At 39.8% G+C, this 12,712-nt stretch overlaps 1 protein-coding gene across 10 annotated transcripts in view; it reads left to right on the top strand.

Moving 5' to 3' along the window:
* Window positions 1–8,317, top strand: part of kmt2ca (lysine (K)-specific methyltransferase 2Ca) — a 342,802-nt gene extending 334,485 nt beyond the window's left edge. For all 10 annotated transcript variants that reach the window (XM_055664102.1, XM_055664129.1, XM_055664136.1 and 7 more), the window contains 3 exons: window positions 1,824–1,897; window positions 4,656–4,764; window positions 6,632–8,317. In XM_055664102.1, coding sequence (XP_055520077.1) covers window positions 1,824–1,897; window positions 4,656–4,764; window positions 6,632–6,724 — 276 coding nt within the window. In that variant the 3' untranslated portion in view covers window positions 6,725–8,317. The remainder of the gene's footprint in view (window positions 1–1,823; window positions 1,898–4,655; window positions 4,765–6,631) is intronic.
* Window positions 8,318–12,712: the final 4,395 nt, after the last annotated feature.

The following is a 12,712-nucleotide window of genomic DNA, read 5'->3' as shown; positions in this document are numbered from 1 at the left end:
CTCCATACAGACAGCACCGTAGTCAGAATCGAACCCTGATCTCTCGTGTTGTAAGGCACCACTGCGCAACTAATATTAGATACAACTCCAAAAATAATTCCCCAATTAAGAAGCTTTTTTTTCTCCTTGTAACTGAACCACTTGAATAAGTCAGTGGCATCAGGATATCTCCATTACATACATAAATACTATTCCAGAGAGATGCCCGTGACATTTAAGTAAAGTGAAATGCTACTAAAGCAAGAACTAAATATGAGCATTTATTTAAGGTGTCCCTGGCATCTGAGAGCACCCTCCAAAGAAAAATGTCAAGGAATGTTCCTCGAGTCAACTGCATTCATTCATTATCAATGCATCTATGTCTACCAAATACCTTTCAACAAAAGGAATTTTTGTTTGGACTTGGGAAGGTCAGCCATTAACTGTTTTCCAATTTGAGGCACACTATATCTCAAGTTAATATTTCTTTACTTATTTATTTTCTGGCTCCATTAAGAATCACAGATAGAAATACTACAGATAAATTGAGATGAGCGTGAACATGTGTTCCATTTTCCAAATATTCTTTCTGTTCTTCCTCAAAGTGTTTTGTTTACAAACTCCATGAGTTTGCAATACCTAAAGAGAAATGTCAGTCTCATGGAGAAGTGCTTTCCATGGTTCATCCCGTTACCAACTTCCTTGCCTGTGTACTACGGCTTCGAAGCTGGGAATGTACTTGAGCTCAGATGCCAGAACATATAACTTCTGATCTGCCACTCAAATTAGCCCTGTCAGGGAAGGTCCTTTTTTTATGGGGCAAATTAGGTCACTAACCTATATTGAAAACTAAATTAAGTGCATGTAAGTGTTAAGAGCAGAGTGCTGGATGTAGTTAACAAGTCACACAGCATCTATGGAAATACAAACAGAATTAACATTTTGGGTCATTGAACTTTCTTCGCAACCTTCTAGTGAAGGACATTAACCTGAATATTAGTTCCGTCTTAATTTTCGGACAGTGCAGTGGAACAGGCTGCCTGATGTGCTGAATATTTCCAACAGTTGCAGTCAATTCCGCTGCACAGGATGGCCACAGAACTAAGGTATGGAACTCTCCCAAACATAATCGGCCCAGTGGTTCAATGTTGGTCATCATAGAACACAGAACATAGAAAGGTTCAACACAGGAACAGGCCCTCAGCCCACAATGTGCTAGACATTATGCCTAGCTGAACTAATCTCATCTGCCTGCACATGATCCATACTCCTCCATTCCATGCTTCATAGGATTTGTGCAAATATAAATAGACTTTGAGAATGGTGTTTTTTCTCCCAACTTGCAAGACTAGAATCATCAATCAAAGTAGCACAGTGCATACCAGTAGTACTTACCACAACGGCAGCAGCTGAAAACATTTAGTTCTGTAGATTTTTTCATTGAAAAGAGTTCTGGGTATAACAGCTGTAAAGGGAGAAGTATTTTAAAACCTTTTATCTCTTTTTTTGCAGACCCTTTTGTGGTCATTTCCTCCCACCATGACCCCTCTAGTCCTCCAGCTTCTTAGATCTCAGTGCTGCAGGTTTATTTCACATGCCCAATTGTCATTACGCCCTTGTTGAGATTCCTGACCTCAGCTGCAATGACCCTGAACTTCGGAATTCCTTCTGTAAACTCTTGGTTTCTTTCTGTCCTTCCTTCCTTAAGTGCTCACTGACAAACTCTGTTTGATAACTAACACTCCTGTGAAAGGTGCTGAGATGCACTTTGTTAAATGTGCTGTAAATGCAAATGATTATGCAGAATCACCAGCAGCACTGACTCTGTTTAGTTTTATTTCCAGAATCGTGGAGTGTACATGTTTCGTATTGACAATGATCATGTTATTGATGCAACTTTGACGGGAGGTCCGGCAAGGTGCGTATTTTTGTAAATAAAGTCGAGGCAAATTCCATCATCAGTTCCCAGCAATCGTCTTCTTAGGACAAGGCATCAGTGTCTCTGTTACATTATGGGGTTCATGTTGCTTGCATTCTTCAGAATATGTGTATATCATGAATGCATTTCTTTGAATTGCAGTTTTCTCAAATATAAGTACTGATCTTGCCCAAATTTTAAGTTGCAAACATCACATGGTATTTCACAGTAGCACCCACAAATTAGACATTCAATTACACAATATTCCCATGTCTACTACATTATAACTATCAAGCTGATTTTTTTTGCCTGTAGCCTTTTCAAAATTGGAGGGATAGTTGCTGACTTTAAAAAGTGGACTTTTGGGTTCATTGGCATTAAAGTCAGACCCGAGTCAGAATTGGAAAGGGTAATTTGCCATCTGAAGTTCAACTCTGCTACTAGGTCTGTCTCGATGACATTCTGCTGGATTTGAATGTTCCTGATGGATTTATTTCAACTTCCAAAGAAAGTTTGTTCTCAGATGATTTAACAGTCATTAACCCATGGAATGGTTGAACTAGTTTGACCTTATGTTGTAGTCAAGTGTGTTTTATTATCAGAGGTTCCAAGTGGAACAATGAAATTCTTATTTACAGCAGCATGAAGGTTGTAAACACAGTACTCAGTAGATACCATAATAAACAATAAAAAGAAGTTCAATACATTTTTAAAAAAACAATATAGTGCAAAAAACAACAAAGCCCGAAGCCTGAGCGCAGGCAGTCAAGGCAGTTCAGACTTTAGTTGGGTTTCGTAGTATCCGATAGCCTAATGATTGTTAGGAAGAAGCAGATTCTGAACCTGGATGTTACACTTTTCAGACTTCTACATCGACTTCCAGATGTAGAGTGAAGTGAAGAGCAGGAGTGACTTGAGAGCATGACCAGGGTGATGTGGGTCATTGATCCTTGTGCATTGTTATATTGTAAAGCTGCCCTTCAACTTTCGGTGAATTATTTTGCCAATTTGTCCCTAATTCTCTCTGCCTTGTAACATTGTTATAATTATGCACTCTAGTTTATATTGCCTCCTCATTCATACTCCTCTTCCAGGCTATAACTCTTCACATTTCTCAGCATTAAATTCCAACTTCCACTTATTTGCCCATTCCATCAGCTTATCAGCTTCCACCATTACACCTCCCAAGTTTTGTAAATTTGTAAATTTAACAAAATATCATGTGCATCCAAGTCCAAATCGTTTTTTTTTTTAAGTTGTTATTCAAGTACTGACCTCTGGGGAGCTCCATTATAAGTTTTCATTAGGTTTTGTTACTACTATTTCTTGTTATGCCTATTTCCTACATCCTTTTATTTTATTGTCTTCAATCTTGAAGTCAACCTCCATTGTGTGGAACCTTAAAAAAACCCATTTTGGAATGTTATTTATATCATATCGCGGAGTCATGCACCAAAATATAGCATGGAAGTAGGCCCTTCGGCCCAACCTATACTTGCTGACCGAATTGCCTAACCATGCTAGTCCCACTTTACCCCACCATTATCATACAGCTTGGTTACAGTTGCTTTGCTACTCACTAACAATAGCTTTATTTTGATTAGATTCGAATCTGCAAGGGGGGGTCCAGCAAGGAGCTTCACCAAGTGGGTCTGGCTATAGCTGAGCCCCCTCTCCACCTGCTCCAGGTGACCAGTTCAGAGTCAGATTCAACTCAACACCAAGGAAGAAATTAAAATTATTTGGATATGGATCGGATCAGAGTGAATTATAAACACTGAGTTACCACCTCCCCCAGTGAAGGAGTAATTGACCGAAGCCTGATGCTGTGTTTAGCTGGTGTTGAGGGCAGGCAGAATCTCAACCCACCCGAGAGTTTCAGTCAAAGGCATCACATCAATTGGGAGCATCCCAGTGAAATGAGCCATAACAATTTCTGAATGAAATCTGTTGTTTTCAAGAGAGAGTTAGATCTAGCTCTTAGGGTTAAAAGAATCAAGGGACATGGGGGAAAAGCAGGAACGGGGTACCGATTTTAGATGATCAGCCATGATCATATTGAATGGTGGTGCAGGCTCTAAGGGCTGAATGGCCTACTGCACTTATTTTTCTATGTTTTCTAACAGGGCTTTGTACAAGGATACCCTCTTTGTTACTTCCTCTAGATTCTCTATCAATTTAGTTAGATAAGACCTGCCTTCACAAATCCATACTGTCTTTCTCTAATCAATTCTCACTTGTCCCCCTGACTAATTCTGTCCCTGGCTATTGTTTCTATGATTTGTCCCATCACCAAGATTAAACTGACTGGCGTGCAGTTATTGCAAGATTAAACTGACTGGCGTGCAGTTATTGGAATTTTTCATGCAATTTAGATCTCCCTTATAATTTCTGAAAGTTTATTCCGATGCTATTTACATCTCCCAAGCCTTTTTACATCTCTCTTTTCCCCTTTTAATGCTACCATCCTATACCTACCATCTGCTAAATTAATTTAAACCTCCCCTAATCTTCCACAGAGAACATTGGTTCCATTGAAGTACAGTCCATCCATACTGTATAGGCTACGCCTTCGCAATATCCCAGAAATCTGAAGTCTTCCTTCCTGCCACATATATGTGCTATACTCCTCTTATCCTCGTTAAAATCTTCTGCCATTTATAAAACTGGAATAACTCTCTCCTTGTTTTTGTGAGGAACAATTATCGGAATCCTTTGAACTATATCCCGTAGTCTGATGTTCTTTATAATCTTTCAGATATATTAATCATTCCTGTGCACCAAATTGTGTGGCTGAGGTGGTGACCTTTGAGAAAGGACACAAAATAATCATCAGCTCCAACCGTAGGCTTCAGAAAGGAGAAGAGGTAGGTCCATCTTGTAATCAAAGCTTCATTAAGTCTGCTCTGTGGGTGCGGGAAATTCAAAATAGAAAATGCTGGAAATACCTGGGTCAGGGCCATCTGTGGAGAAGAAAACAGTTAAGGATTAAGTTTCTTCTCTGAGATGTCTGATGAAATGTTATCTGTTTGCTCATTTGCTGCCTGGCTTCGATATTTTCAGCATTCTGTATTAATATAATTACATTTGATTCCAAAAATGGACCGAGAGAAACAACAAAAAGGGATAACATGAAAGAATCTGAGAGGAGTGGAGAGGAATGTTGGGAGAAAAAAATGGGATTAATGTAAGATTAGGATAAATGATTTGTGTCAACCTGGAAGGACTGAAGTTTCTGCTCCGTATCTCTCTCTGACTCCATGGGTGCATTCTGAATGATGGCAATAAATCAAAATACATAGATGTGTGTGGATATTTGCTGAACAAGAGCAAAGTCCAGGATGAGACAAAGTGTTTGGGTCCTTGTTCAAATGCAAAACTCTGATACATAAAATCTACAGCACTCTTCTTAGTAATTTGTTTTACCTCTGGGCATGGAACTTCAGTAGCATCATCTTGCACAGGGTGCATTTAAATTTTATCAGAATAATGCCAAGAGTTAGACGGTTAAATTGTGAGAAAAGAGTGCATGAATTGGCTTGTGTTCCCAAATTCAAACAGTTGGGTGCTGATTTAATGAGCTCTTTAAAATAAAGTGGATGTAGTTAAACTCTTTCATCTGTGGGGAATTCGGAACTAGAGGGCATTACCTTAAATTTTATAGCAAGGCCAATTTGGACAAGAATTGGGAAGCTGCATGAATTATTTAGAAGTCCCTCCTTGAATGTTGAATATTTGTAATTAAGAGCAAAATTAATTTCAGTTGAGGGAATCGCATCAAAAGTATGTACAGAAGTTGATGTACGGTTCAGTCATGTACTAATTGGTCAACCTAATCCAGTTCACAAGTGAGAATGTATACTTAAGGAGCTATGATTGACATATCTTGGATTGAAAGAATCTCTACATTGCAGTCACGAAAGAACAATGGGTTTTATTTTCCTGGCATGGTTAAAGGGCTCAACATCATTAGTGTCCCTCCTACCATCACAGTACAACTAGGGATGTGCAGTAAATCATCGTAACGCACTGAACTGAATCTAGAACTGAATAAGCAGTTCTGCCTTCAATACATGCGCCCCAGTATACAAAACAAATCATCCGATTATTTTAATGAATTTTACTGCTGTAATCTTCCGGAAATACTGGCAGAGGCGCTGCCTCACAGCGCCAGTGACCCGGGTTTGATCCTGACCTCGGGTGCTGTCTGTGTGGATTTTGCACGTTTTCTCTGTGACTGCAAAATTTACCTCCGAGTGCTCCAATTTTTTTCCCATATCCCAAAGATGTGCAAGTCTGTAGATTAATTTGTGAAATTGCTCCCAATGTTTAGGGAGTATATAAGAAAGTAGGAATATATACGACTAGTTTGACTGGGGGCTCAGTGAGCCGATGGGCCCGTTTCCATGCTGCATCTCCAAACATACCGAGTTATTTCAAGGCGACCTTGTTGCTTTTCAAAAGAAATATGTTATTTTTTGTGAAGTGGGGATGTCAAAGTCATTTGATTGTTGCTCAACTCTTGCCTTTATTTTCACGGTGCTTTACAAAGTCTCAAAATTGCTGATTTTCTTCTGACTGTTGTCAGTGGGTGTAGGCGTTGGAGTTGAATATTCCCTTGTACTTCTGTACGGTGATGTGGTCTGTAATCATGGTGCTGTGCGTTTCTCACCCTCGGTTTCTGCTATCAATCTTTCTAATCCAGTCAGTGATCGGAAATGTTTTCTGTTGCAGCTGTCCTATGATTACAAATTTGATTTTGAAGATGACCAGCACAAGATCCCGTGTCATTGTGGAGCTGTGAACTGCCGCAAATGGATGAACTAAACACATTCCTTGCAATACTTACTTCTGGGATTGCTTGTCCCTGGAAAGAGATGCTCTCTTTTCACAGAAAAACATACACACACACACACACACGCACGCACACATTTTAAAAAGTAAGCCTGGAGTTCACAAATGGTTCTCCTCATCTCCAGCAGCAGCACAGCGTTGCGGAACAAGCATACACGAAGACTGGCTGACGTACCAGTCACTCCCATCTGTCCATACATGATGCAGGTGGAAGCAGATTATTAATTGGTCGAGCACTGGAGTTACTGTCCTGTATTGAAAACGAGCAATGGTTTTACTAGGAAAAGAATCAATGGCTGACCTGCTTACAAGTAGGGTAGGCACTTATGAATGTAGGACTGAATTCACCAGCTAGGGGAAGGATCAACAGTGCTGGCCACAGCCTTATTTGCAAGGGGCAGGCCCTCTAGTTTAAATAAATAATTAATTAAAAGTAGACACCACTGAACAAGGAATGTACTGAGGTGACTTCCTTAGGGATACAGCTAAGGGAAATAACTTGCACTAAAAACATTTAAAATACTTGATTCCATGAGTCAGTTTATTGTAGTTTTTTGATTTCTGTATGATAAAAGAGAAACATTTTTGTATTTATTGGATAAGTGAATGAAGCTATTTTTAAAAATAAAAGTAGAAGAAAGCCAAGCTGCTGCTGTTACCTGCAGATATAAAAACCCTGTTACTTTGTACAAAGTGTAAATAAAGCAAGGAATATACAATATTAAAAAAATGACCAAATGCTACCTGACACTGCAGCCATTTGCTTTTAGTGGAGTCAGTCCTCTGAGTCAGGTTACATGGTGTATAATTTTAACCAACTGTGAATTAGGTTCAAAACCACACCCAGGTAGCGGCTAGATGCTCCATTAGCAAGCCTAGATATTAAGGTAGAGGATTGCAGACACGATACATACAGCAGAATCATGTTAAGGGTTGTAGAGTCAAAGATAATTTTTATTTTTAAGCAAAATTATGAGATGTAATTATGCTAACACTGCAGGATTTTTGGCAATAGGGTTTTGAAATAAATGAGAAAATAGGCACAAAAATATTTGTATGGATTGTTTTTGTTTACATTTCTTTAAACAAACACTGTTTTGTGTTGGCTTGTAGAAGTTTAAAATGCATTTTGAACCAGGTTAGCTTTATTTTGTACTTACAGAAAAGAAAAATAACTGGTACTGACACTTCACAACTATTAAGTTCGAAATAAAGTTTTTTGTGCACATTATCAGTAAATTGTTATATTCAATGAAGCAGTCATAAATTGTAATGTATATGGCATGTTGTATTTTTTACCTTACAGAAGAAATCAATTGTACATAGTTCTTCTTGATAAATAGCTGTATGAATTTGTTTCTTGGATATTTTTTCTCTTGTATAATATTCCAACATCCTACCAGTATTTGTCCAACAGTTTTTTTCTGTCCTGTACAATAGTATCTAATGTTGGGGGAAAAAGAGCTTTTTTTGAAGTGTAAAGAGTGTTATTGGGTTTTGGAGTTTGTGCAACCAGATTAGGAGATCAGCATTTACAAATAAAATATTTTACATCTATGAACACAATGGTTTTGTTGTTATGACTAGATGGAAATGTGAAGGTATTAATCTCCCTTGGTTGTGTTTGTCCAAGAACATAGTGTTGCTTCATGTTATGTGCTGCCAATGTGATGTCACGGGCTTGGATTTTGCAATAGTAATGGCACGACAGTTACCATCTACTCTGTGCAGCCGACAGCATCCTTGTAATGTCTGCCATTGCATGTTTAACCTTGAAATCACAAACTTACAGTGAATCTCACAGATGAAGACATTAAGTAAAAGTTCAGAATCAATGTACATGGTACTTCGAAATGTCAAGAAAGTTACAATGGGAGGGAAAGGCCTGAGAATTGGACCAAGGTAAGTTGATGGTGAAGATCATAAGACATAGGAGCAGAATTAGGCCATTCAGCCCATCTATTCTGCTCTGTCATTTGATCATAGCTGATCAATTTTTCCCGCTCAACCCCATTGTCCTGCCTTCTCCCCGTAACCTTTGACACCCTTACTAATCGAGAACTGATCAATCTCTGCTCCAAAAACACACAATGACTTGGCCTCCACAGCCTGTGGCAACACAGTCTGTGGTCATTAATTTCACAGATCCAACAGCCTCTGAAATCCCTCCTTATCTCCATTCTAAAGGTACGTCCTTTTCTTCTGATTCTAATCTAGATATGTAGCTGACAATTGTGGTCGACCGTTGATTTTCATATTTGAGGAAGGGTGGGAATTATATATGCATATGGATAAACAGATTATAACTTTTAAAATGTGTTTATGACTGAGCTTATGTGATATAAACAGTAAGAAGGCGAGTATTATAACTAAGGAGATGTTGTCTGGCAGAAGCTGAATTTTAAAACTTCACTGACGTTACGGTCTCCTGAGACCTTTGATTTTGTCTGGGTTTGATCCCTTTGATGATTTGTTGGTCAGATGGTAAAGGTAACTTGAAGAGGCTGCTATGGGATGGAGTCAATGGCACTCACATCAAGGACAGAGACATTGTTTGTCCTTCCAACGCCTATTAACTACCTCGCTGTCCTGAATGAGTTCTCCATTCGAGGCTATTTGTGTTTGGGCATGTCTTCACCGAAGATGCCACATGTGGCTGAGAGCGAGTTGCTGGGCCACGATCATTCCCTCCACCCAACATCCGTCCTTTGTTTTCTTAGGGGCATCTGTCTTTGTGTGCTAGTAGAGCTGTTCCTTTTATGAAGGATGGTGACACTTGCATTGGGAGTGAATTAGCTCCTTGATGCTCTTATTATTCTTATTCATAGTGAAGCCAGGAGTCTCTTCACAGTGCAAATTATGATGGACCAGGGGCCTATGTGTTGTGGACGCTCTGTGGCTCTTTATTGCACCCTCTCTGTGACTTTCATATACTTGTTAATTGTGGTTATACCAGTATTGCATTTCAACACTGATCAGAGTTTAAAGACCAGGATGGTGGGTGCACCTGACTGATATAACCTATATGTTCAAACCATATATATATTTCCATCCAAAATTAGAGAAAACCATTTGGCTCATCCAGGCTCTGCTGACATTCAGAGCATTCTCCAGTTTCCTCCCATATTCAAACGACGTGCAGGTTTGTAGGTTGATTTGCTTCTGTGAATTGTCCCTAGCGTGTAGGCTAGAACTAGTGTACGTGTTATCTTAGGCTGGCATGGACTCGGTGGGCCGAGGGGCCTTTTTCCTCGCTGCAACTCTAAACTAAACTACAAATAACATTGTAGGCCTCAGTGTTCTTCTATCATTCTGTCTCTGGGCCCCAGCTGGAAAGATGACTCAAGATATGTATGCAGCTGTCATCAAAGTCCGTATAGTGTGTGGTGGTGGTGGTACAGAGTGGCATATTCCTGCTAATTCTGTGGGTTGCTTTATCCTGGATGTTGTTAAGAAATGCTCACCCAGGCAAGTGGAGAGTATTCCATCACACTAATGTGTTGTCCCTTGCAGATAGTGGAAGTATTCTGGTTAGTCTGGAAGGGAGTACTCATCACAGCTTCAGAGCTGTTGTTATCGGTGTGACTGGTGCAATAATGTTTCTGGTCGGTGGTGACCACCAGGATGTTGGTAACAGGTGGTTACCTTTCATTAATGAGTCTCCCAAAACAGGATGAAGCTTTAGCAACGAGAGCTTCACAACCAAAAGGCCCCTTTGTTTATCATTCATCTGCACTCACTTAGACTGTGATTACTTGAGGTTGAACTGTTACTGCTTTATGCTTCACTGAAACCTCTATCCAAGTGGAAAGTCATTTTCATCTGAACTCAGACCTTTCATTTGATGGCTTAAACAAGTAGCTGTAGCTGTATACTGGCCTTAATTAAGGATGCCAAGTGCAAAAGATTAACTTTGGAATGCTTCCACATCTTAAGCATTTTGTAATCTGTCATCGTTCAAAGTTCCTCATTTATTTTACTTCACCCTCATGTGAATTGTTTGCTTTATCAGTTTCCATGCAGTTGTTACTAGCTTGTCAAGCTGTCACCGTCTTCACTGGTCCGGACCTATGATCCTAGAGCAGTCTTCAGGGAGAGAATAAGAAAACATTGGCCATGATTTACTGAAGAAGCTTCCTCTTTGAGGAAGAAAGTTGTGTTCTGACGTGTCACAACAAACCCTAGCTTTTCTGCAACGTTGCAGAAATGCTATAATGTTAGCAATTATCTTTCAGTATGTCTACACCTAGCTCCTGTTCCACTGGGCATAAGAAATAATGGCACGTTGGAAGAGGAGAAAAAAGGTCATAATCCTAATGTGTGGCTGACTTTTCTCCCTCATTCAACCATGCCACAGAGGATTAGTGAATCATTCATCTTGTGAACAAGAGTTACTAGAGGGGAGTATACAAGGAAATAGGAAGGATCCACAAACTGCAGAGGCAGGTAAATAATTAAATATGTGGAGATGGAACTGCAAATGCTGGTTTACACTGAAGATGCACACAAAATACTAGAATAGCTCTGGATCAGGCAGCATGTCTGGAGAAAAGGAATCTGCCATAGAGGGAGTACAGAGAAGGTTCACCAGACTTATTCCTGGGATGTCAGGACGTTCATATGAAGAAAGACTGGATAGACTCGGCTTGTACTCGCTAGAATTTAGAAGATTGAGGGGGGATCTTATAGAAACTTACAAAATTCTTAAGTGGTTGGACAGGCTAGATGCAGGAAGATTGTTCCCGATGTTGGGGAAGTCCAGCACAAGGGGTCACAGTTTAAGGATAAAGGGGAAATCCTTTAGGACCGAGATGTGAAAAACATTTTTCACACAGAGAGTGGTGAATCTCTGGAACTCTCTGCCACAGAGGGTAGTTGAGGCCAGTTCATTGGCTATAATTAAGAGGGTGTTAGATGTGGCCCTTGTGGCTAAAGGGATCAGGGGGCATGGATAAAAGGCAGGCACAGGATACTGAGTTGGATGATCAGCCATGATCATATTGAATGGCGGTGCAGGCTTGAAGGACCGAATGGCCTACTCCTGCACCTATTTTCTTTGTTTCTATGAATAGGCAACTTTTCAGGTGGAGATCCTTCTTCAGACTGAGTTGGGAGAGGGAAATTAGAGGTACGTTTTCAAGTGGTGTTTGAAAAGCCAAGCTAAGGAAGCAGGCCCACTTTGCCTCAGCTCCACATAATGAAAGCCTTTTCTCAATAATCGGTCAATCAGTCTTAGACCTATAAATATTAACCTCGAATGAGTTTTGTATGTGAGTACAAAACTATTATTTTGTTTTTCAATTGGATAAAGAGTATGAGCATTGTGGGGCCTTTAAACTGTTGATAGTGATATTGTAAATGCAAATATAGAAAGGGATATGACAGGTAAAGGTGGAATGCTGGATAGTCATTTATTTAAGACCTTGCCCATCTCCTGTGGCACTACGCATAGACAACCACCTTGATCCTAAGGGCCTTATTCTCTCTCTAGAGCCATAGAGCATGGAAACTGGCCATTTGGGCCAACTAGTCCATGGCGACCAAGATGCCGCATCCAAATTTCTCCCCTGAAATCTAGTGAATTTGGAATGGGACTCACCAAAGTTAACAGAAGCAAAGCAACAGTCATGTAGAAAATGCTGGCCACTAGTGGCAAATACCATATATCAGCTTGAAAGGAGTTGAGTACATAATAGTGCACATGGTTTAACAATGTCGTTCCAATTTCTCATGATTTCGGAACTGTTTTTTTAGTCAGTAAATTGTGCCTGTCACACTACTTAAGAAACCAGGGAATTATAGACCAATTAAGCCAACATCTGTTATTGGGAATTTACTCGAGTCTATAATTACAGTATAATGACAGTAGATCTTGTGCATTTTGATTGGAGATGTACAATGCTAGTGGAGATGTACAATGGGTGAATCATGCATTAAAACCTGGTTGAAATGACATAAAAG

The sequence above is a fragment of the Leucoraja erinacea genome, chromosome 2 (genome assembly GCF_028641065.1).
Source record: "Leucoraja erinacea ecotype New England chromosome 2, Leri_hhj_1, whole genome shotgun sequence".
Classification (NCBI taxonomy): Eukaryota; Metazoa; Chordata; class Chondrichthyes; order Rajiformes; family Rajidae; genus Leucoraja; species Leucoraja erinaceus.
Note: the sequence above shows the minus strand (reverse complement) of the source record. Positions and strands in the feature narration are given on the sequence as shown.